This window comes from Schistocerca nitens, chromosome 2, assembly GCF_023898315.1.
Source record: "Schistocerca nitens isolate TAMUIC-IGC-003100 chromosome 2, iqSchNite1.1, whole genome shotgun sequence".
NCBI classification, from domain to species: Eukaryota; Metazoa; Arthropoda; class Insecta; order Orthoptera; family Acrididae; genus Schistocerca; species Schistocerca nitens.
The window spans coordinates 484,290,848-484,317,132 of record NC_064615.1 but is presented as its reverse complement, the minus strand read 5'-3'; the positions used below and the strand labels follow the sequence as shown (position 1 = coordinate 484,317,132).

Genomic DNA, 26,285 nt, shown 5'->3' with positions numbered 1-26,285 from the left:
GACAGTCCGATACATTATAGAATTCCAGGCAGCAACAAACATATGCACAGTCTGTAGAATGCTGAAATGTCGAGTCAATCACTTCCTTTCAAGGAATGCAACTGGCTTCTCACAATTGCTACTCTGTACATGGCTTTAACAGAGTCTGTTGGGCTCAGGTCCAGAGGCTGCAGATAACTTGAGCAGTTTGGAGGAAGGAACACAACAGTTACATTCCTCAGAAATTATGTTTCCTTGGGATATAAAGGGCACTGGTTAACAATAAGTACAAGTTTCCTTCCTGCTGTATCCATTTTCGTAATTAAATGATTGAAAAATCTCAGAGACTTTGATGTCACCCAGGCACAGGTCTTGTACTCTTAAAGTACAAAGTAGCACTTCTATGTTTTTGGAACACCTGGGAATTTTAAATTTTCCTATTATTAGAGGAGGCAGTTTTTCACTTTCATTGCTATTTATACACAATGGTGCAGCCATCCTTGCTTTACTTTTTATAACATCCATGGCATTTTTCTCCCTCAACAAGACTGATTTCTTCAGAAAACAATTTATAGAGAGACCAATTTCATCAGTGTTGAAAATGTCTCTAGGCTCATAGTCATGTATCAATAGTAGAGTGTAATGTTCTTCCAACAGTTTGCACTTTCTATGGCTATAGTCTCACCTTCTCCACTTGCAATTTGAAACAATAGATTATGAGGTTTTTAGAACATTACAACCAGCTGTTTGATGCACTAAAATTTTCAATGTAAATCTTCAGAATGATTTCACTAGCCTTCTCTTGCAGTATGTTTCTGCTAATAGGAATGCTTAAGGTCTGCAGAAAAATAGGATTGCTGCCACTTATCACTCCCTGAAATCACTATAAAAGAACATTTCATATGTTACTGAATGTTCTTCCTTTTGGATCAACTGGAATTGTTAGCTTCTGCAGTTAAAATGCTTCCTTACTTTTGAGAGTGCCACACGCGTAGACTGTGCTGAATCATATTTCTTTGCCATGTTATGATTGCCATTGACATCACAGGTGGTCATAAGCTTTTGGTAAATTGTAAGCTTTCTATGTCTGCAGACCATAACCTCACAAACACACAAAGGTAAAACTGATAAAATTTGACACTAACAAAGAAATAACTACGATTCTCGCCCTTTGCAGACTCAGTATATGTATGAAGTATAAAAATAAAAGGAATTTGAAACTCAATTGGACATGTTAGAAACTGCATAAACACTGGATTTTAATTTGAGAAATTTTTCATGTTTACTCTTCAAAAGCAATTTTTTTCTTAAAGTGAGGTACATTAAAAGCGGGGAGGAATAAAATTGTTCTTATGGACGTTTTACTGGGCTCACCAGAAATATTCACTAAAAGCAAGATTTCCTTAAAAAGAGGTTTGTTAATTTGGGGTTTTACTGTAGCATTTTACTAAATTTGTTAAACACAACGTTTCTTTTCATTAGTAAGTGATGACATGTTTGGTGTCAGATCCCATGCTATCACAGAACATAGCTCTTTAGAAATGTAATGTGAAGCTGGAACCTTTCTGCAGACATCCCCCTCCCCCCTCGGAAAAAAGTTGTCCACAATAAAATGTTGACCCCGACGTAAAGTTGAACATATTTCTGTGAAGCTTGGGGAACTCTTCCACATGTAAATCACAATACCATAACAAAAAGTTTGTTCTGAACTGATGGCAATCTTGTGAATCAATCACTTCTAGTTGCTTTTCTAAAGGTACAGTATCAGGCCAAATTTAAAGAGGAGAGCTAAATAATTTCAATTCATTTTCTAAGTTCTGGCAGCCCTGAAATCTTTTCTCAATATTCTAATGAAGTTACACACTAGAGATAATTGTAAAGATGAAAGACATTGGGAAAAAAGTTAAGTTCCCTTTACTAAGCTGCTTGTCAAATAGATGCAGTTTGTTGATGAAGGCATAAATCTTACTGTAGTGTCAATAACAGTTGACTGTCACATGAAGTGTAATTTTAAGTTACATTATGTTATTTAACTGCCTTGACACATCAGTGAGAAAGGCTGTGTGCATGAAAAAAGAACATGGCATGACTGCAATGCAACGGGACCTTTCTTTCTCCACTTGAAATGACAGATAATGATTTTACAAAATTATTTAATTGGACAGATAAAAAATGTACTCGCCAAGCGGCGGCAGAACACACATGTAAACGACTGTAGTAATTGGCAAGCTTTCGGAGCCAGTGGCTCCTTCTTCAGGCAGAAAGATTGAAGGAGAAGGAAGAAAGGTTAAGGGAAAGGCCTGTAGAGGTCTAGGAAAAGTGGTAGATTTCTGGAAATTCATCCAGAACCACGGGTCAGGGGAGACTTAGTGTACGGGATGAGAAGGAAAGATTGATTGATGGGGACAGCATTGGATGCGATTTGAAAACCTGAGAGCTTTAAGGGTGGAAGACAGGATAATATGAAAGACAGAGATTACTACTGAAACATCTTGCATGAGTTAATTAGAGTTAAAAGCTAAGGGCATTGTACGTAACAGAGGTGGGAGGAGGGCGGTGAAAAATAGATAGGAATAACAATGAAAGATGTAGAAAACTAAAACGGAGTGAAGCAAAGAGTAGTTACAGTGAAGAAATGCTGAGATGGAAGAAATTAACCTAAGTTAAGGCCAGTTGGGTGGCGAGAACCAAGGACATGGTGTAGTGCAAGTTCTCACCTGCAGAGTTCTGAGGAACTGGTGTCTGGGGGGAAAAAATCCAGATGGCACGTGTAGTGAAACAGATGCCGAGGTCAAGAATGTCATGTTGTAGAGCATACTCTGCAACAGGCTATTGCATGTTGCCATTACACACCTTCTGCCTATGCCCATTCATCCTAATTGATAATTTGGTGGTAGTCATGTCGATGTAGAAGGCCGAATAGTGTTTACATAATAGCTGGTATATGACTTGTCATTTTGCAGGTGGCTCTCTCTTCGATAGTGTATGTTTTGCCAGTTACAGGGCTATTATAGGTGGTGGTAGGAGGGTGAATATGGCAAGTCTTGCAGCGGGGATGGTCACAGGAGTTGGAGCCATAGGGTAGGGAGACGGGTGCAGAAGGAGCATAGGGTCTGACTAGAATATTGAGGAGATTGGGAGGGCGACGGAAAGCTATTCTAAGTGTGGTGGGCAAAATTTCAGACAGAAGGGATCTCATTTCAGAGTATGATTTTAGGAAGTCATGGCCCTTTCACAGCAGCTGATTAATGCACTCCAGACCAGGATAATACCGAGTCACCAATGGTGTGTTCCAAAGCTGTTTTGTGGAGGGATCAGCAGTAACAGCATTGGACGTGATGGACCAGGAAATCTGCTTTTCAACTAGGCTGGTGGGGTAATTATGTGCTGTGAAAGCTGAGGTGAGAATGATGGTGTATTGCTGTAATGAGTTTGCAGCCGAACAAATAGGTATGCCTCAGATGTCAAGGCTGCATGGGAGAGAACGTTTGACATGGAAGGGATGGCAACTGTCAAAATGTAGGTACTGTTGTTTGTTGGTAGGTTTAATATGGATGGAAGTGTGTAACTGGCCTTCAGTAAAGATGAGATCAACATCAAGGAAAGTGGCATGGGATTCGGAGTAGGACCATGTGAAATTTAATTGGGAGAAGGTATTCAAAGATTTTAGGAATTTTAGCAGGTCTGTCTCAGCTGAATCCATATGGTAAAGATATCATCAATCCTATCTGCCACATTATGCCTCACACAAGTAGACCTGTAGTGGAGGCAGATCGGTGAGACTTGATTCGACGGACTGATGGGCTTCAGATTGGCATGCCCGGTCCATTAGAAATACCAGCAGAAATTGCCTGCGGTTTTGGCCCACTGTGGAAATTCACTATTTGGACAGCTATTCACGCGTTACAGATGCCATGTTGACGAGATGAGAGCGCGGTAATCAATCCATGCAACAGATAACTTGCACAAACACTCTGAGGATCAATATTAACGAGTACAGGTAGCAACTCCCTGTAAAGATGATCGCTGAGCTGCAGACAGGCTTCTAGAAAAGACTATCAGATCTTACAACTACATTTTTGACCACAGCCATTGTCAGAAAACGAGAGCACACACGTATTCACACAACCACACAGACACAGCTCATGCGTACATGACTGCCATCTCCGGCCGTGGCGTCAACAATCTCTGAGAATCAGATCCATACAAATCACTCCTCATGCCTCACTGCCTCTCTTCGGCAGCTGCTAGTTAAGCGGCAAGAAGTGGTGGCAGTACTGCCTGCAAGCCGAGGGGAGGGGAGGAAGGAGAGAAGCACTAAGAATGAAGAAGTAGGGCAGTGGTGCACGTTCTCAGCTACACACAGCCACCAACGATGCATGGCATCTCAGTAAACAAACCATATTTCCAGAACCTGTGGCAACCTTGGGTAAGATGCTGCTTGTGGGAGCATACAGAGACAGAGGGGGCTGAATAGGGCAGTTAGGTGCAGTCTGGAAGTTAGATGGAGGTGAGGGGTGGAGGTGGGGGCGGTGGTGGGGGAAGGGAGAGGAAAACAAGAGACATAAAAGAGACTTGGGTGCTTAGGTGGACTAGAGGGCTGTGTAGTGGGAGCAGGGAAGGGGAGGATATATCCCATGTTCCTGTACCCGTTCCAGCATCAAAATTTGTTAGTCTCTGTCCTTCACCCCCCTACCCCCTTATCTGCACCCACCCCAGCAGTACACAGCCTTTTATTCCCCCTATTGATTCAGTCTTTATACTTCTCCTTACCCCCCCCCCCCTCCCGGTCCAACACTCATACTGCACCTAGCTGCAGTGTCGTGTCCCCACCACATTCCTGTATGCTTCCACAAGCAGGACTTCATCATTCCCTATCCCCACCCTGCTATCCCTCCCCCTTCTCACCCTGGCCTCTTCATTACCCCCCACCACCCAGACTGCTTCTCCCACCAGGTGCTGTTGCTCACAGTCCAGCCTCAGTGGCTTGTGTGTGTGTATTTTGTCTACTGTGGATGAAGGCCTTTTGTCCAAAATTTCACTTGCTACAGTCTTGTTGTTGTGCCTGCCTGCAACACAACATCTCCACTATAAGATGAGCAGCAATCTGTTCTTTTCATAAAGGTCTCCATAAATGAGCAAACCTGTTTGTCAGATGAACCCTTGTCTAGCCATAGATTTATCAAAAAAGTCCATACACATACAAACAATTTTTGTCAGTTTCAGCTCACTTTGAAGCAGATGCTGTTCATGTATGTGAGTATTTTGACAGTAATGAGAATGGCAACAAATGCAAGCAAAGCAGTCCTGGCACTGACTGTGATGCTGTGTTTAAAGAAGAAGGAAACAAGACATTGGTCCAGGGAATGGTTTAAAAGGAGAGAGAAATATATATGTGAAAAACTATTAACAGAAATGTTACACTCAGAACATCAAGATCACAACTTTCAGCAGATGAACAGTGAAACATTTAATAATTTGTCTAGAGTTACTTAGCCCTTGCACTGAAAAAGAAGACTTATGTATGTGAAAAAATATTCCCTTCTACCAGCTCCTCTAATGACAATTCATTAAAATATGTTCCACAACATAGGAACTTATAGCCCACATCATCCGTGGAACAAGCAGAGAATTTCAACTTATTTTAATTCATTGCACTACCACTTGTATGCTAGGTGTAAAACTGATTTTGTTTGTAACCTCTTCCTGCATAATAGATGGAAAAATGTGATACCTCTACCGTTTTGGTAATTGTCAGTGTTGTTTTGATTTTATCCTTGGCCATAGTTTCCACAATGGTGGAAACTAACAATACAGTGAGATAAATTGTAATAAAACAATCAAACATGTGCGGTGAATTATCAACACAAACAATGTCCGCCATATTATCAAACTTTCTGCTAATCAGAATTTCTGACAAAACACGTCAAACACACACTACGCTTGACAAGCATGTAAAACAGCACCATACATGGTCAAATATTGGGCAAGCACAGTTAAGTTTGACAAAATCTTTGATTGTTTATGGGGGCCTTAAGGAAGCCACAGTCAATTTGTAAACAATTTTCTGCCACTACCCCCCCCCCCTCTCCAAGAGGTGAAAAACGATAAAAACAATATCATCATTTGGTTACATGCCTTGTAGCAGTTTTAGACTTCAGAGTGGACAACACTTCTCTGTCCTCCGCTTTCCTCTTTGTTAACTTCCTTGCAGTCTAGTAACTTCATTCAGCATCCAGTATCTTCTTATGCTCTTCCCTCTCTTCCTTGGAATAAAACCTATAACTGCCTCTACTAGAAAGCAATCTCATCTCAAATTATGTCTTATTCAGTTTAGCTTCACTGTTAGCATCATCCTGTCTGCTCCAATTCTCCACGGTACCTCCTCACAGTCCAGCTGACCTCCTCCTTTCTGAGCGATATTCATGTTTCACAAACTTCAATTTTCCTCTTGTCCCACTTTCTCAACATCAATGTGTCTGCTCCGTACAGGCCACACACTATATCAGGCATTTCAATAGTTGCTTTCTTACTTCTGTGTTCAAATCACTACCTAAGCTTAAACAACAAACAAAAACCATACCACCCAATCCACTGTGTTAGAATTCCCATTATTCTCCTTTGTTAGTCCACTGATATCCTTCATTATTATCTTTCCATAATAACACCGTTTTAACCTTCTATTGTTTTGTCATTTTTTACTCTTATTTAAGTGGGTTTGTTTACCCATCATATTAAATTACTGATCTCGGGTAGCAAGTTGCTAATAACTAATAGAATACTTACAGTTATATTTAAACAAAAAGAAAGGTAGGTGCAAGGATTTAGTGGTTTACAGAAACAGATCAACAAATATGATACAGATTGAAATTTTGTGTCTCATGAATTTTTTTAACAGACAGCTTTTATCACATTATAAATTAGACGATACTACTTTGCACCTAGGGTGCAATGGCCATGACACACAACAAAGCAATTTACGTGACTTTATCAATACATATATTTGCAATTCACTGCCACAGTTACTTTATAACAATATGAATGTAAGCAAACTGTAATATTTTAGGTTATTGCACATCTTAAGGATATAGCTTAAATTCTTAATGCCCTATTCAATCTCACATATTCTCCAATGTTTATAATGATTAGAGAAAACAAGATTAGCATAGTGCATAACAACACTGTGTAGCACATGGAAACATTCGGAGTAACTGCCAAAAAGTTAACAACATTATGGAGGTGAAATAAACTACTAACTTAGGTTGCAGGTACATAGAGTTTCCATTGATTTCTACATTTCAGCTGTCCACATGTCTTGTACTTGCACCTGAAGGTCATTTTTATAGTATTAGTTGTGTAATAAAATCACTATGTCACCCAACTGTCAATATATGTTAATTCCTTGTCTGATGTCTTGTCTGCAACACCCCCCCCCCTGACACACACACACACACACACACACACACACACACACACACACACACACACACACACACACAGAGGATCACTATAATGAATCTACAACAAATGTGAACTGACAAACTGTTAACAGAGTAACTTTGTTGTTATTCTTAGGCTATAGCTCCTTAAACTACAGCAACTCATCCTCACAAAGTGTGACAAATATGTATGGTTTGATGTAATTTGAGAGGCCAAAGGAACAAACAACACAGAAATGTGACACCTGAGCTTATTTTTTTTAGTCAATGAATAATTTCCTTATGGGAAAAAATCAGCACTGCTAATTAGAAAAACCATGAGATCAAGCATTACTTACCCTAAGTTCCTTTGTAAGCAGGTAAGTGACTATTGTAGTAAGACTTGAGAAGAATGGTGCAAGAAACACACAAACATTCCTTATGTCAATGGTGACATTTATTAGCTGAGCTAAGTGGTACAGGACAGCGGAAGTCACCATCAGTCCAGGATATATGGTTCCTATAGCAGAATGAAAACAGAATTCATCTGTAAGTACCAGGTTATTTTCAACGTTTTTTTACACTATAATTTAACACAATGTCATTACTATGTTGAAGGGTTGATAAGACTAATTACCAACATAACGAAATCTATTGTGAAGAAATACCTCTTTCATCATCTTACATTTACAAAAGGCAAAGATAGGTTTTAACTTGCCACCAACAACGAGGTCATTAGAGACAGTGCACAAGCTTAGAAATATAAGGATGCAAGGGAAATTTGCCAAGTCATTTTCAAAGGAATTACAATGGCAATCACTTTAAAGATTTGATAAAACACCTAAAATCAGCATCTGGATGGCCTAACAAAGGCGAGTCTACTACTTAAATCTTCCCACAATAAGGCAGTTGAGTAAGATTAGGAGGAAATTAGACTTCACATGCATGCAGTATGATGTAGCTGTTCAATATATGTCAAATACTTTCAGAAGAAAAACTAGTTTTTTAAGGAAAGAACTGGCATATACAAGCAATACAACATTTTTTTTTTTAACTACCAAAAAGTGTTGGTCACATTTTATTTATTACGGTGACCGGTTTTGACCACTACTGTGGTCATCTTCAGACCAATGAGCAAAAACCTCCTCCTAGTGGTAAATCACATATTTGTAACACATTGATTACTGTTCACTCCCACAATGTATTCAAAGGTAATACAGGGTTTATTCCACAAAAGAGCAGAAGCTCTTTGTTGATTACCAAAATGACTGAGAAATATGGAATGGCAGAAATAATTAAAAATTGGCCGCATAATCAATACTGAAATGGATGGAACAATTTCATACTGAGAGAGCACAAAATTACTCACCTTTAATAATTATTTTTGTTGCTGGAAGTTTCCAACATGTACCTCATTGGGAAATATTTGAAGAAATCTGAATTTCTCCTAAACAGTCTCCTATGTTGTTAGTCAGATAAAATTCTTAGGAATGTCTTTATTTTCATCAGTAGTTTTAAAACTAAATAAGCCACTGACAGATTTGATTCTTCCAATTAATTCTCTCTCTTACATTACTAGACTGAGAAGCCTTTACTTCATCACCAAAAGCCAATAACAAAACAACTTCTAGAAGGAAATGAGTGGCGGTCTTTCTTCACCTATGGCATGTTATCTCACTTAAAGGAATATAAACATGTATAAGAAAGTATCCTTTACCGATATTTGCAGGAAGTTACTGAAAATTTACATCTTATGCGATGAAAGCCAACCATGAGAGAAACCACTGATCTGGTTGATACCGAAAGTATTATCACCCAAAACATTCCTACGAATAGTTTTATATAAAAAATCTATTGTCCAATGCATCAGTACACATCCACCATGAACATGTGGAGTAGCAACTGGGAGAAAGTCATGGTTATGGAGTATTTGTTCAGTAAAGCAACAAATTCAATGCTCAAGAATATTGTGTCATTATAGTAAACATAGGTTACGTCCCATCTGTAATACATAACATCTGAGTGAATTAAATCTTAGTGTTTCACTTATATTACTCACCATGCTCAATGTTAAACATAAGTCTAAGATTATATTGCCATTAAGTAGGGTCAACTTTGGGAAAATTTCATGGATTGTGTCTAGTTCAGCTGCAATTATCAGTGGCACTACTAAACAATGCTTTTGTTTCGTGCAACTACAAGTCAAAAAATAATAAAGAAGTTGTAATTAAAACAAAAAAATGTTATGTATAAATCTGAATACACAACTTTCACACTACTGAAACTCTATTTTTTGTTTTTTAATCTGTAAGGTTAGGTTAAGAAATTATCAGCTATGTGAGTAAAGAGTGCAGATAATAACTTATCTCATAACAATTCTTGGAGGTGATTCCTCTACATCAATACTCCGCAAATCACATTTAATTGTCTGGCAGAGGGTACACTGAACCACCTTCACATTAATTCTCTATTATTCCAATCTCGTAGAGCGCGTGGAAAAAATGAACACCTATATCTTTCCGTGCGAGCTCATAATTAATATGTTTATAGTTCAAGATATTTTATAGACACTTAGCAGCAGTGTCAAAAATATTTGCAGTGAAAAGCAGCAGTGTCAAAAATATTTGCAGTGAAAAGTTAAGTACAAGAAGTTCAACAGCAGCTATAATCAATGGAACACTTCTTTCAAAACTCAAGGCTTGAACAGCACAATTTTCTTTTTATTTCTTTCAGTCCCAGTTCTTTCATTTCTCTATACACTTTCAGTGTTGTTATTCTCATTTCATGTTTCTCAAGCACCACAGTGTTTTTATTTAAGTTCATTCTCTATGCACTGTAATGTTCTATTGTAGCTTTGATGTTGCACTGGGAGAACATTTTCTGTTCTTTTTGATTCTGGGGCACAGTTTTGATGTTGTATGTTCTATAGCAGAGCGAAAGTTTGTGTGTTGTGCATCTGCCTGTAATAAGAGGTTCAGTTATTTTTAATTCAAAATATGCATCGTATTACTGTCAGTTGCATTACACTATCATTCTTTCCAACTCAATGAAAACGCTCTTTCCTACTGTCTTCATTTCCACTGTCATCAATGAGAACAATATTTTAATTTGAAGTTGCTGTCTTCTACTCATTTCTGAGAGTACTTTTAACAAAAATCAAATTGCAAATATCTTTAATTACAGACCACTCATGATGCTTTATCTCAATAAAGTGACACGCATCTGATGAAAAACCACACATTTTCTTGTAGTTGTGATGACAGAACAAAAATACCTTCAGGAATTCAAAGGCAACTACGGGCAATAAGGTTACACAAATGAAAAATTCATCTACTCATTTACTGGTGTTCTGAATGAACTACAACATTCAGTGTTTATTTGCATCCACATTAAAAACAAGAAATGAACAAGAATATAAAAAATAATATCATGAATTCATTTTACACAGCAAATTGATTCAAAAAATTTATCTGTGCATATTAAATGCATACAAACCATCGCATATAACTTCCGGATTGTCATCGTATAATTGGAAATAACAATAAATTGTGGCTTCAGGCCTGTAATTAGCTTCTGCCCATTTTCCATAACAATAAGCGTGATGAAATTACCACTTCCAGTTTTATGCATTTCACAACCATGGAAGAGTGATACTGTTTTTGCCCCAGTTTACACAGTAATTAATTACATAGGGATGAAATATAGCAAGTGTGAAGAGCATCTTAAAATTACACCCTGCCATTTGTGGATGCATTCTTGGTTTTCTTATTAATATTACCATAATAAATTTTCAAACATTTCCAGTCACAATTTGTCTGTACGTTCTGTGAATTAAAGTCAACAGCAACTTATTTCCAGGCCATTTCGTTGCTTTGTATTTACGATGCATGGGTAATACCTGCAGTCAAAGTGTGGTAATTGTATCAATAGCTGATTTTAGTGGAGTTGTCCAGAATGTTTTGTGCCAATTTAGATCAACATTGATCATTCTTTCAGTGTGTCAAATTTAGTGTTATACAATATAACTTAGTCCTGATCACAGTTCAGTTTCTTGAACTAAGGTCAAAATTGAACTCAAGTAAAATGTTTGTAAAATCTATCCTTAATAGTTCAAATTTTATTACAAAAACTATAAAGTTTTACAATTAGTTGTAAACTAACATGGCAATTTTCACTTGACATCTTGAGAAACACAGAACACTGACAGACCTAATAGCAGGGCACAATGAAATGTACAAATTCAGCAAGATATTATTCTAGATTTGAAGCAGATTCTAGATTTGGAAAAGAAGCATAAAGGCTATCACAAACAGTATTGCCTCTGAAAAGTAAATATCCATAATGATTGGCCCAGAGGGGCTAATATTGCTTACCTCCAATTATCCTCCCCAGAGGATACCATGCTCGATCATCAAACCAATTGTGAAACTTGTAAAAGCCTTCCTCAGCTAAATATTTTGTTGTTCTGTAGTTGAAATATGGATCAAACTCATGTATGACACTTTCAAACCTCAATACTGAGAACAATCTAGTTGCAAATGCTGTAAAAACAGAATTATTACAATTTTACAGAACTATACCTTAAAATTTTGATGCTGTCAATTAGCATATATATTGTGATATTGTGCTTTCATGTTCTATCATTTGTGTACATTACATAAACCTAAAATCACAAACATATTACAAGTTCACCTACTGTGCTAAAAGAGTATACTCTGTGGAATGTCATCCATGTTAGCTACAAATATTTACTTTTTAAACCCAAAGGAGCAAGTTTAGCAGACTAATTGAGTAGGTTTTCTTTCTACATACAAAGCAGAATCTTTCTGTAACAGTGTATCAGCTGAGTGTGGATGACTGGCGTGTGTGTGTGTGTGTGTGTGTGTGTGTGTGTGAGAGAGAGAGAGAGAGAGAGAGAGAGAGAGAGAGAACAGGATTAAAGTCAGTGCTGAGGCATAGTCTACTACTGTCCAAAAGAACGAAGATGAAAGTCCTTATACAAGTTCTTTGTGTGTTCCCTTATATTTGGTTTAAATGGTGACATAGTGGAACATGATAAACAAAGAAAACAAACAGCTCTCTTATTGACACACAATACAATCTGCATTTCAAACAGCAGTAAAAGTGAGATTACACCTTAACAGCTCCATTAGCACCTATGCAGTTTTCAGACATTTTCATGTCTACTGCACTATCCTGACCACTGCTTTTTATCAAAAGTAGTGAAAGCTGATGAACCAGAAGCTATTTCTTATGCTAAATATTTAGAAATCAACAGTTTTAACTTTGATTCCTGGTCAACAACAGAACACCACCAAAGCAAACAAAATGAGAACATGCTTTCCCTCTTTTAACTACATAGCACGTAGCAGGAATGGATAGATTAGTGCAGTTTCATCAGCTTCAAGAATTTCCAGACAGAATACAACCGCTACTGTGTTTGTTAGGGTACTGCCATAACAGTCCTCCAAATTAAAATGTCAACAAATGACAGTTATGTGAAACAAGGTAAAATTTTTATCTATGGAAGTTAATCATGTGTAGATACACACCTTGTGAAAGGCTTGGTTAGTTACATGTTGCGTGAATCATATTGCACGGTAGATCTTAAAGACGTGGAACAAGTCATTTGACATTCACATTGCAAACTAATTTGTACATATGGTTACATTCTGAACATTTCCAAGTTTTTCTCTCTCTCTCTCTCTCTCTTTTAAAGAAAAATGAGTTAATATCACTTTGGCAAATGATCAAAAATTTTTGTTGCAGCATTGTGTATTCCTTTTTGTGCTAAAGACAACCTTAATATGGAGTAATTAATGTCATTTCCCCTTCTGATATTGTAATTAAGTTCCTCATTGTTCCTTTTGAACTGTAGTGGATTATTTACAACAAACTTTGCGAGGAAATAAATATACTGTGAAGCAGTAGTCAGAATGCCCAACCTTAAACAGATGTGTACAAGATGATGATGGGTGAGTAGCACACATCATTCTTACGGCACATTTTTGAACAATGAACGCTTTCTTTCTTAGATGAGTTACCCCGAACATTATTCCATTATTGTTGAATGAAAATATGCTAAATTTGTCAACTTACTGATTTGTACCTCTCCAAGATTTGCAATGATTCTAAGTGCAAATGTCACTGTACTAAAAGGCTTTAATAACTCCAAGTTAAATTCTCATCAATATAGACCCCTGAGAATTTTTAAAGTTTCCACCATATTTATTATTCCCTCATAATGTGCTACACTTATCACTGCTGTAATACTTCTAGATGTGCAGAACTGAATACATTGTATCTTCTTAAAACTGAGGGTGAGAAAATTCACAGAAAACCAGTCAATGATACTTTTAAGAACTCTGTTTACCATTTCTTCTGTTTCTATACGTATGCTTGGATTGATCACAATACTAGTGTCATCTGCAAAAAGAACTAATTTTGCTTGTTGTTTACTATATGGAAGGTTGTTTACATACGAGGAACAGCAGTGGACCTTATTTCTTCGGTCTGAATTATGTCCCTGGACTACATTGCTTGAGTTACCAAGAACAACTTTCTCCATTCTTTTTGTTAGATATGGCATTATCAATTTGCTGGCTATACAATTACCTTCATAAAACCTCAATTTATCTAGGAGAATATTATGATTCACACAGTAAAATGTGTTCGATAGTTTGCAGAAAATATCAACCAGAGCTATTTTATTAGTTAATGCCCGTAAAATTTGGTGAATGAACATACAAATGGCATTCTTAGTACACCATCTCTTCTGAAATCCAAACTATGGAGGATATTATTGTTGCCAAGGTGAGATGCTGTTCTAGAATACATCATCTCAAAAATTTTGGAAAATTGTGTCAGCAGTGAAACAGGTTGGTAGTTATTGACATCTCTCTTCTCGCCCTTCCTAAAGAGAGGTTTAACAGCTGAATATTTCAGTCTCTCTGGAAAAATGCCTTGATTTAGTGATGCATTACATGTTTCTGATAACACTGAGCTTACTACCTGAGAACAAATTTTTAGTGTTCTATTGCAAACACCACCAAAACCGGATGAGCTTTCATTTTTGAGAGAATGTATAATTTTTTTAATAGCAGAAGAAGAAGCTGGGGGACACATTCATGTGACTAAATTTAAGTTACATTTTCAACATACTGCTGTGATTTTCTTCTTTAACTGTTTGTGCCTATGCTTTTGACTAAATTTAAGAAATGATTCTTAAACACATTTGCTACTTGTGACTATCATTTATAGCCCTTCCATTCAGTTCAATAGTGATGTTGTCCTAATCTGTGGCTGGTTGACCTGGCTCTCATTTCAATATATTCTGTGTGCCCTTAAGTCAGTTGTCAGAAGTACTGATTTCTGACATTAGGTGCAAGTTTATTGATTTAAAAAAAAAATAACCTTTCTTAGTAATTTTGAGTAGTGTGCAACTACTGCAGGATCCCTACTTATTCTTGCCAAAAGATACATTTCCCTTTTCCTTTCACATAATACTTTAACCCCTCTAGCAATCCATGCTTTTTTACATGGCCATTTAGTGTCCTTTCTGATTAGCTTATGCAGAAAGCTATTTTCAAATAATGATATGAATTTATCATGGAATAGATTGAATTTAATGGCAGTATTTGTTTCATTATACATTACATACCATGTTATCGCGTATAAATTATTCTTAAAAAACATTTGTCCTGGAGTCATTAATTATTCTAACTGATTTCCAGTGAGGACTATTAACACAGGAAGGTGCTATGTTATTTATGCTAACTGTGCATCATTATCAGAGACCGTATTTGTTATTAAGTAAACAGTTATTTTCTTGCTTTGAGCTTTACCAAAGAAAATATTATTGATTAGGACCCTACTGTCTTTATCCGCCCATGATGGAAAGTTAATTACTGAGATCAAATTGTAGGGCCCAAATAAGGTTTCCAGATCATTTTTGCTATCAGTATCCTTCAGCAAATACACACTGAAGCGACCAAGCTAGTAACTGCTTCCTGCTCTACGATGGACAGCACAGTAAGGAATCCAGATTCCTCATAAATAGTTCAAAATTTCCCAGTGGGGATATTCAGCATTAATTCACAAGTGCACACGTCTATTTGCTGATCATTACAAATCTAATAGTCTCAGAGTTTTTGAACTTCACTTCTGTCTTAAATGTATGTAGCAACTCCTTTCCCCATGTTATTTCTTCATGAGTAAGCTGCAATAGTGTAATCTTTCATACATAACTTATCTAACCCTGTGGTTATGTTGTGCTCATACAGGCACATGACATTCATCTTTTCAGAGCTCTCTAAATTTTCCAAACAGACATGAAGCTCTTTTAAACATGAAAAACAAACACGAATTCACTGCAAAGCTTCCACAAAAATGCAAAATTAAAAATCAAAACAAAAGTAATGTGCGTATACTGTTAAAACTTACATAGAATGGCTGCTAGAGATAAAATACTCAGCTTCAACAATGTCTCCTGCTTATCCGTGGACATACGAAAAGCACGAGACTTGACAAGTAGCCCCATTGTGCTATAAGGTGACCTGTAGAAAGGAACACATTAATGTCATTATAACTGCTACTTGTGCACACAACATGTCTGAAAACTGAAGCATTTCACAGCAAAAAATTCAACACAAATAATTCTACCAATGTGGGATGAATCAATGGGAGACCAATTGATTTGCAAACAAATTCATGCTTCTAAAGCTTTTGTAACAGCTACCATATTACAAAACCTTCCATTTTGATGGTTGAAAATTTCCCACCATATTTGTGAGTAGATCTTTAGCAGCCTCTTTAGTTACACTGATTATCTGTAATGTGACTGATAACATTACGCCCTTCTACATCAAACTGGTTGTTAACAAAACAAACATACTCTGTGTTGTATCCAACCTCTAGTTCCTTTTCTGTGAACATTGTGTTCACAGGCACTATTGCGCGTCTAAATTAAAAAATAAATAAATAAATAAAAATAATAAAAAAGTTACACTTTATTATTATTAAGGACAAGAAGAAAAATTGCCAACTATTTAGGAGTACAATAGGTACCTCTTACAGAAACTGTACTAACCAGCACAGATGGTTTATTTGTGATAGACCTTTGTCTTACACAGAAATATATGATGTGTTTGTTTCTCCTTATTGTGACATGTTTCAGCATGTGCAGTCATCACATACTGTCCTATAAGGAAAAGGAAACAGAGCAATCAACATGAGCTAATTTACGAATCCTTTTGTCTGTCTGTGAACAAATGTTTGAAAGTGTACAGAGATAGAACAGAACATTGTTTATTTTGCTTCAATGGTAATTTATGGAATGAACTTTTTTTTGGTGAGGGCAATGACTCTTGCCAATATTATTTAATTTGTGTCGACACTTTGCAATTATGTCTGTGGTGGTTGTTGCCATTGTTGCTGCCACTGCTGCAGATTTCAATCCAAAGACTGGTTTGCTGCAGCTCTACACTCTAGTCAGTGTGCTTAACTGCCAAAATCTACATCCACATGAACTCACTTGTTATGTTCAAGTCTTGGTCTCCCTCCACAATTCACTGCCACTTTCCTCCATTGCCAAACTGACAATTTATTGATTCTTTAAGATGTGTCCTATTATGTTATCACTTCTTTTAGTCAAGATTTTACACGAAGTAATTTCTCTCTGATTTGATTCAGAACCACTTCATTAATCATCCAGTCTACCCATCTAATTTTAAGCAATAAAGAGCATGTTGTGATTTCCCTAACATGCCAGTGCTCGAAGACTCTCTGAGAAGTGATGGATAGAAGACAGTTGCCTTTCAGTGCTTCAGAGAGCTGTTAGATGGATGTTCCTGTTTCCACAAAGTGCTACCAAACTTGAAAAACATATTACAGGTGCCATCAGTTCACACACATTTGTTAATAACAGTGTGCTTCTGTAGCCATCTTGATTGCAAAAGTTTGTCATAAAATGGAATACAATCTGACAGACGTAAAAATTCCGGTGCTGCTTCAAGAATATGGTTCTGAAATTGAGAATGATGGTTTCGAAACCAATTAGTCTTTCTGAAACAAACATTAATCTACTTTTTTTCTTCATGTTATAAGCAGGACCACACTAAGAAGCCAAAAAAGTTACATTTTTGTAGAACACAGCAGTCACTGTTATGTGAATGGAATGTGTTAAAGTTAGCCATTTTTTGCTCAACAACTTTTGTTCTCCAGAAATGCTTTTTTGCTATTGGCAATCTGAATTTTATATCCTTTCTACATCAGCAATTATTCTGCTACCCGAACACTAAAACTCAAATACTATTTTCAGTGTCTTGCTACCTAATCTAATTCTCTTGGCATCACTTAGATTAATTTGGCCTCATTCGTTCATCTAATAACCTCTTCCCAAGACACTACAGAGTTGGATCAGTTGATCTCTCATATCTTTTGCCATCTGTTGCAGAATTACCAAGTCATTGGAAAAAAAAAAAAAAATCTATTTTCCTCTTCCTGAACGTTAATTCCCTTTCTGAATTTATCCTTGGCTTCCTTCACAGCTTGCTCAAAGTGCAGACTGGATGACATTGGGAGAAGGTTACAACCCTGTCCCTCTCCCTTCTCAAATACTGTTTCCCCTCTTATGTCCTTCAACTCTTAAAACTGCAGTCTGGTTCCTGAACAAGTTCTGTATAACATTTCACTTCCTGTATTTTATACCTTCAGAATTTGAGAGTATATTCCAGTCAACAGTGTCCAAAGCTTTAAATCTACAAATACTATTAACATAGTTTGCCATTCTTCAATTTAACATCGAAGGTAAGTCGTAGGGTCAGTATTGCCTCATGTGTTCCAGTACTTCAACGGAACCCAAACGGATCTCCCCTTGGTTGCCTTCTACCAATCTCTCCACTTTTTTATAAATAATTTGTCAGCATTTAGAAACAATGAATTCTTAAACTTATAGTTTGGACATACTCACATCTGTCTCCTTTGAAACTGGAATTAGTACGCTCTTCTTGAATGTGAGAGTGTATTTTCTCATATATCTTGCTCTCCCAAGATTAACAAGAGAGAATTTCATTTAGACAGCTGCCTTGTTTTGGCTTAGGTGTTTCAACGCTCTGTCAAACACTTACTGTAGTATCGAATTTCTTCATCTATTTTCTCTTGCCATAGCATTGCTAAGTTTCTTTTCTTTGTATAGTCCATATGTACACTGAAGTGCCAAGGAAACTGGTATAGGCATGTGTATTCAAATACAGAGATATGTAAACAGGCAGAATATGGCACTGCAGCCAGCAACCCCCATATATAACAGAAAACGTCTGGTGCAGTTGTTATATCGGTTACTGCCGCTATGGCAGGTTATCACGACTTAAATGATTTGAAAGTGGTGTTACAGTCGGCACATGATCTATGGGACACAGCATCTCCAAGGTAGCGATGAAGTGGGGATTTTCCCATACAACCATTTCACGAGTGTACCATGAATATCAAGAATCCGGTAAAACATCAAATCTCCGACGTCGCAGCGGGCACAAAAAGATCCTGCAATAATGGGACCAATGACGACTGAAGAGTATCGTTCAATGTGACAGAGGTGCAACCCTTCCAAAAATTACTGCAGATTTCAATGCTGAGTCATCAACAAGTGTCTCATGCAAACCATTCAACACAACATCATTGATTTGGGCTTTTGGAGCCTAAGGCCGGCTCATGTAGCCTTGATGACTGCACGACTCAAAGCTTTATGCCTCGCCTGGGTCTGTCAACGACGGCAGTGAATGCTGATGACTGGAAACTTGTTTCCTGGTCGGTCGAGTCTCATTTCAAATTGTATAAAGCAGATGGACGTGTGTGGGTATGGAGACAACCTCACGAATCCATGGACCCTGCATGTCAGCGGAGAACAGTTCAAGCTGGAGGCAGCTCTGTAATTGTGGGGGCTTGTGCAGTTGGAGTGATATGGGACATCTGATATGTCTGACAGGTGACACATACGTAAGCATCCTGTCTGATCACCTGTATCCATTGTTTATTCCGATGGACTTGGGCAATTCCAGCAGGTCAATGCGACACACCACGTGTCCAAAATTGCTACATAGGCACTCTCTTGTGCATTTGAACACTTCCACTGGCCACAAAATTCCCCAGATATGAACATTATTGAGCATATCTGTGATGCCTTGCAACATGCTGTTCAGAAGAGATCTCCACCCCCTTGTTCTCTTACGGATTTATGGACAGCCCTGCAGGATTCATGGTGTCATTTCCCTCGAGCACTACTTCAGACATTAGTTGAGTCCATGCTACATCAGCACTTTTGCATGTTCGCGAGGGCTCTACACAATATTAGGCAGGTGTACCAGTTTCTTTGGCTCTTCAGTATATATTCAATACCGATTCAAAAACATTTGTCTGCACAAGCAACTTATCTGACACCCCTGCCATCTCCCTCTTATTATTTTGTACATTTTCACTCATAGTGGGTTTCACTATTAATTGTGATACACTGTTGACAAATCTTGCATACGAGTGGTGCTGGCACACTTCTCAGGTTGGTGCCCAAATGACCACTGCAAGCAATACCCCTCTGCATAGAAATTTTACAGTAGTGGCGCCTCTGATACCCCTCTCAACTTGGCGCCACAAGCAGTCGCCTGTGATGCTTGTTCTTTAAACTAGCCCAATATTCGTTTCACCTTCCAGTCTTCGTTCAGTGACATATGTACTGTCCGCTGCATTTTCATATTTCCTCTTTTCATCAGTTGAATTCAATACCCCTTGTATTATCCAAGAATTTCTTCTAGATTTTGTCTCCTTACACATTTGATCTTCTAGACTACGTTCACTATTTCATCTCTCAATGCAGCCTTTTCAACTTCTACTGTGTTCTATTCCCATTTCAATCAAGTGTTTGCACTTATTCTTGGTTTTACTCATAAAATATAAATGCATTCTGTGTATTGTTTTATATACCATTATCAGTCTTCCCACCACTGTAGCCCAACAAACCTTACTACAAACAATGTGTTTTGGAGATACCTTAAAGGTGATGTATCACTGAAACAGCATATTTATATAACACACAAATATAAATACAAAATCCACCTAATATGGCACATTAGCTTTTAAGGCACTTAAATAATATTTGCAGACTCAATTTGTTTCTGTCAGTCAATCAGAGCACAGGACACATGATTTAGTGTAAAATAATAATAATAATAAAGTATTACAAGCAACTGAGAATAAAAGGATGGCAGAAGTTAAAAAGAGCCAAATATTTGTGACCAGCAACAACACGATAATCGGGTCGACCGAAGCGTCCGATCCTACTCGTCAGCTTTGACCCGCGACATAAGGCTGTTGTGGTGTGTGATGTCACGATGGCGCGGAATTTAGTTTGTGAGAGTGGCGTGTTTGTAGGTGTCGTTTTGATGCGATCGGTGGTACTCTCCGGTGGTGTGTGTGTTAGGTGATATTTTTGGTTTAGTTTGCGAGTGTGGTGTCGTGTGAATTTTGAAAAATTGCTTTTTTTATGTCTTTGCTAGGTATGGATATGACTGACAGGGTCAACAGTTTTCGGTTGTTGGCTATTTCTTCAACTATTCGGATTTTTGGGTGAAGTCGTGAAGTGTTCAGTATGTTGTGAAGAAATGAGGCTTACTTAAAGTTCCGGCATCTCGGACCATGGACGGCTGTATGTGGAGATGTCGTAAGGATAACAGGTCAAGGGAAGTGTTTGAACCCCAATATGTGGCTGTGAATGTTGGTATTGGTATCGGGAGATGTTTTTGAACTATATAGGTCAAGGGAAGTGTTAGGTCCTTTTATGGGATCGGGAGCTGCTGTTGAGCTACATAGGTCAAGGGAAGTGTTCGATCCCAATTAATGGGATCGGAAGCTGCTGTTGAGCTATATAGGTCAAGGGAAGTGTCCGATTCCTGATGATATTGTGTTTAGTGGTATTTGGGGAGTTTTATGATGTCAGTTTTTTTACGTCGTTTTGCGCGGTTTTGTATGGGGTGGGTGTCTAAATTTGTTTATATTTAGTTTGTCCCCACCCAAAAAACCCCTATTTTCTGCGCTTGTCCCGTTAGTGTCATTAGGCTTTTTGTGGAACGTGTGTGTGTTTATTTTTCGATGTATTTTCGTCCTCATAATGTGTACGTAACGACACTATATGCGCCATATTGGAATTGTGGTTTATGGCCGTTTCCGCCATATTTGTGACGTCATGGGTCAAAGCAGACGGGCGGGATCGGACGCTTCCGTATTTCCCAAATATCACTGCTGCTTATTTCACACACAGCAATAGCAATTTAGGCTGTGCTCAAAGGTTTTTGTCTATACACACCCCCAGCAAGCACAATATATTCTGGGGAGAAAGACCAAATATTTATAAGAAACAATATTATAATATTGGTAGCCACAAATATTCGACTGGGGCAATTTAAGCTGTGTTCTTGGCTCACAGTCAACCACATTCTAGGAAGTCTTGACATATTCAAGGAAAAAATTGCCAAATATATGTTACAAGCAATATTATAAATTTCACTAGTGCACTCTAATCTACCGGTCAATCTGTCTCCACAAACATTCAAATCTGTTACTTTCATCAAGTCACAACAAAATTGTTACCTTCGCAATGTATCCTACACTTTGCTAGGCTGCAGCTCAATCAGTCACCAAAACCAGATTTTTTGTGACAACTGAAGCTGTTCTCTTTGGTGCCTGCCTTGCCGCAATCTCAGAAAGCATGATATATTCAGAAAAAACATACAAATATTTGTGACAGTGAAAAATGTATTGTCACCGCTTCACTCATAACAATTTAACCTATGCCATTACTTCCGAACCTGATCACACCCTCAGAAATCGTGATTTTGTAAACAGCAACATATTTGGAAAAAAATGGCCAAACATTTCTCACAATCAAGAATAGAAATGTCATTACTTCACCCACAGCAATTTAAACTGTGGTCTTAGCTCCCAGCTTAATCACATCCCCAGAGAAAACAGTTTCTGCAACCAAAATTATAAACGATGGTACAGCTTTACTAGTTCCCATGCTGTATGTATATTAATTTACATGCTGATCCAACAAAGAAGTCAATTTGTGATTGGCTGACCAGATCATATGTCCTTTGTTAGCGGTGACTGACTGACTCGTGTCCCTTGTGCCCACTGTGATTTGCTTCTTTCAGTCAACCTAGCAGCTGTCATCTCGATATCACCCCTTAAAAGCTAACATGCCATATTTGGCAGTCATCATTATTAATATTTATGAATTAAGAAAAATCTATAGTTTCAGTGATTAACCACATTAAAGGTAACTCCAAGATACATTGTTCTTGGTTCAGTATGTTGTACTACAGCAGCAGGATGTGCAATAACGGTGATTGTACAATGGAGTGATACTGAAGCTGAGATTTTGCAGCAGATTGCTGGGCAATTCGGTGTGTGCTGAAGCAATGTAAATGGAAATCTGAAAGAAATATTCAACATATAATTATAATTTGCATCAGTGACTGGGTTCAATAAATACAGCTTGACTGCTGCTATGTGGATATCTACATAAAATGCTAATTTTATTACAGAGTATTAATCTAAAAAATCATGTTTCATGGGATAATAAGGGCCCATTTAGCAGCAACACTTTATTCCAGATGAAGGAATGAAGGTTAGGATTTAATGTTTCTTAGACAAAAAGTCATTAGAGGTAGAGCACAGGCCTAGCTCTTTCAGAAAAAACATCCATAAATATGCACCAAGAGTTTCAAAGAAACCACAGAAAAATTAAAGTGTGACTGTCAGACAGGCATTTCATTCACTTTCCTTCTCAACAAGATATTCCAGATGAGACAGCTCTTTGATAAGAGGTTAAACCTTAATCCTCCTCTCTTTTCCATGACAAGAAAGAAAATGAGCCAAACAACAAAGCCCACACAAGTGCAACGATTGAGTCACTGATGAATATTAAATATCCTGTACAACAGTTCAGTCACTGAACTGATGTTGATTCACTTCAGGACGCATGTATAACATTCAGCCTTACTAAGCGTTTTGATATTAGATAGTCTATGGTCAGGATATTTTACTATTGTAGTGTTCATTGTGTAAGATTTATAAGAAGAGACACATATTACTCTAACAAGTGATAATGATGGTTTTATGCAAATGTAATACTTTACAAGAAGGAGACATCAAAGCATTAACAGTATCCAATATGGCACACACAACAGGATCACCAATCACCAGTATACAGACAAGAAACAGAGCATTGGATGTGAGACAATGGCAGAGAACACTGGCTATTCCACAAAGTACACTGTGCACCCTCTGTGCAGAATGCATCAAACATCCGAGTTCTCGCTAGCACACCACAATGAGTAGTAGTCATCTCAGAATAGTGAGAATAAGCAATAACTCAAATTTATATCTCAGGCACAAATTATTTATAGCACTGTCCTAACTGCTGAGGGGGGGGGCAAGCTATAGGATACTACCACAAAACAGGGACAGACAATTACATAAGAACATACATATAAGTAATGGTGTTAACTAATGTAAAATACACATTTTGTAAGTTTTGACTTTTTCCGCATACTGCAGAGAAATTACAACAACTGTAACACCTTTATGTAATTATACAGCAAGTACATTGATCTTATTATCAACCACAGATCACAAAGTTGGTAAAACTGTAGTAACACGAAACAATGTAAAGTCTGCAGGCCTATACAAAGTACCAATGAACACGCTGAAACAATGCGCACAAGCGCATATAAGCTCCTTTAACAACCACAGTGAGAATTATGCTCTTCGTTAAACAGATGGACAGATACAAATTTTAACACTAAAAAAATTTAACCACTGCGGTTTAGTTCACAACACCAGCTGAAAATATGGGATCACAGTGAGGAAATATGGGTTTTTATCAGGGACACAAATATAACTACCCTATTCTTATATAGGCCTAATATACTTAAGTGTTCAGCTTTGAACTATTGAGTTTTACTCAACTATTGAGATAGGAAATCTTACTGTGAATAACCTCTGGATGAAATAAATGAAACATTTTTATACTAAAAAAAAAAAATTGCCTATATCTATAATATACAAAACAAAGACATCATTCCCCTCAATGAACCGCAAACTGCAGGCCTACCTATACACTATTGGCCTTTTGAAAAATGCACTTTCAACAAGAACCACTAAGTGACACTGTAGGGGGGGGGGGGGGGCAACCCGCACACACAACGGAGATCAACAATTGAAACATACAAACAAAAACATCCCAGATATCATATGACAATATGACATCACAACTTGAAGAATAGAATGATGGCTTGCATTGTTCATTAGACAACTGCTTCATCTCACTTAGTAGGCACTATGTAGCAAACCACAGGAGAGCTCTTACTTTCCCTTTGCAGCATTTCTGTAGCAAGGAGTTAAACATTTTGATTCAGTACAAATGTTTGATTTCCAGCAAAACACCATACGAATGGTCATTACAAATACACTGGCGCAAAATTAAGTCGTTTAAAGCAGATACTTAACATAGAAAAAAAAAAAACTGCTTTCTGATCATATTTCAAAATCTTTCATCGCCCCATTGTCCTTTGCAAACTGTGTGTCAGTGCACCACAAAGTTATAAGAAATTCCAATAAATAAACATACTGACAAATCACCCATTATTTTTATGAAGCGTAAGAGAGACATGATATAATGTAGTTTGATATATCTTTCAGCTCAAAAGAAGTATAGTAAGACTGAGTACTCAGTAAGAGTGTCGAAAGACAGCATGTATATAATGGGTCAACAATTCACCCTGAATGGACTTCTTGTAATCAATGGAATAACCAACCAACAAGTGACACAAAAACAGTGTTCCCAAAACACCATAACTCGGTGAATATATGTCTAACAATGTATAGTATCTACAGATCAACAAAGGTATACAACTCCGGATGTTGGTAGCAAACCAAAAACCCATAAGACCATACAATCAGCCTCAGACATCGTCACTGTGGTGCACAACCGAAAATGTAGACCTGAATTGTTACTTGGTTTCTCCAAAACTTTGAGGGGTATCTCATTCCACCTCCCACTCTCTCTCCCCTACTAGTAGGTAGCGATGTTTTTCTGGTAACGTGCAATATTCCTGCACCGTACATGCTATATTTCGGAATTATATTCCAACCCTGGGCTAGTAATCAACAATCTCTCTTGCCAGATGTTCGAATTTCACGAGGAAATGCTGTGTACGTGGAAAGCTGCAAACAATGTACAAACACACGCATATAATCAAATTGGAATTCCCCACAGCAGGTAGCTTGCAGAATTACAAAACGCATGTACAACCATGAAATTAACCCATTACAACAACCCGATATGACACGTACTTACAACATACAAGGCAATTGGCAAGCCGGTAGTCGGAACACATGCACATCCACCTAACACGTAGATATATTTAAGTTTTCTAACCGCTTTCATCGCTTTATACTAATACTAATCATCACAACACTTACGATAGCTCGCGGCACCAATAATTGCACTTCAAGGAATGTGTACTTCAACTCATGGAAAAATTAAGTACTTGCACACGTTTCACCACATCAGCAGTTGGCAGCGTTTATCAACTTCCCCAGAAAGAGAAACAACAATATTTCAAAGATAATCAACACAAAGTAGGTTTGTTTAGAATCGATAATATGACTTCCAGAGACCTACACAATTGGACATTCGATTTTTAGGCATTAAGTGAAAATGAAAGCGATATGTAGCAGGTTCCATTATTAAAGAATACTTAAAAAATTGTAAAACAAGTGTTGGGTATGGAACTAAAAAAAAGTATGCATCGAATACACGAAAGTTATGATGCCACT

The 26,285-nt window shown here is 37.6% G+C and overlaps 1 protein-coding gene across 2 annotated transcripts in view; it reads right to left on the bottom strand.

The window, feature by feature from the left end:
- LOC126236421 (dolichyl-diphosphooligosaccharide--protein glycosyltransferase subunit STT3A) overlaps window positions 1-26,056 on the bottom strand; it is a 104,802-nt gene extending 78,746 nt beyond the window's left edge. The window contains exons 1-4 of one of the 2 annotated variants that reach the window (XM_049945722.1): window positions 25,929-26,056; window positions 15,840-15,952; window positions 11,771-11,938; window positions 7,757-7,917 (exon numbers count right to left, since the gene is read on the bottom strand). In XM_049945722.1, the coding sequence (XP_049801679.1) occupies window positions 7,757-7,917; window positions 11,771-11,938; window positions 15,840-15,936 (426 nt within the window). In that variant the 5' untranslated portion in view covers window positions 15,937-15,952; window positions 25,929-26,056. Of the gene's footprint in view, window positions 1-7,756; window positions 7,918-11,770; window positions 11,939-15,839; window positions 15,953-16,485; window positions 16,505-25,928 lie in introns of those variants that run through there. The other variant, XM_049945723.1, reaches the window with a different exon arrangement.
- Between the last annotated feature and the right edge of the window lie 229 nt (window positions 26,057-26,285).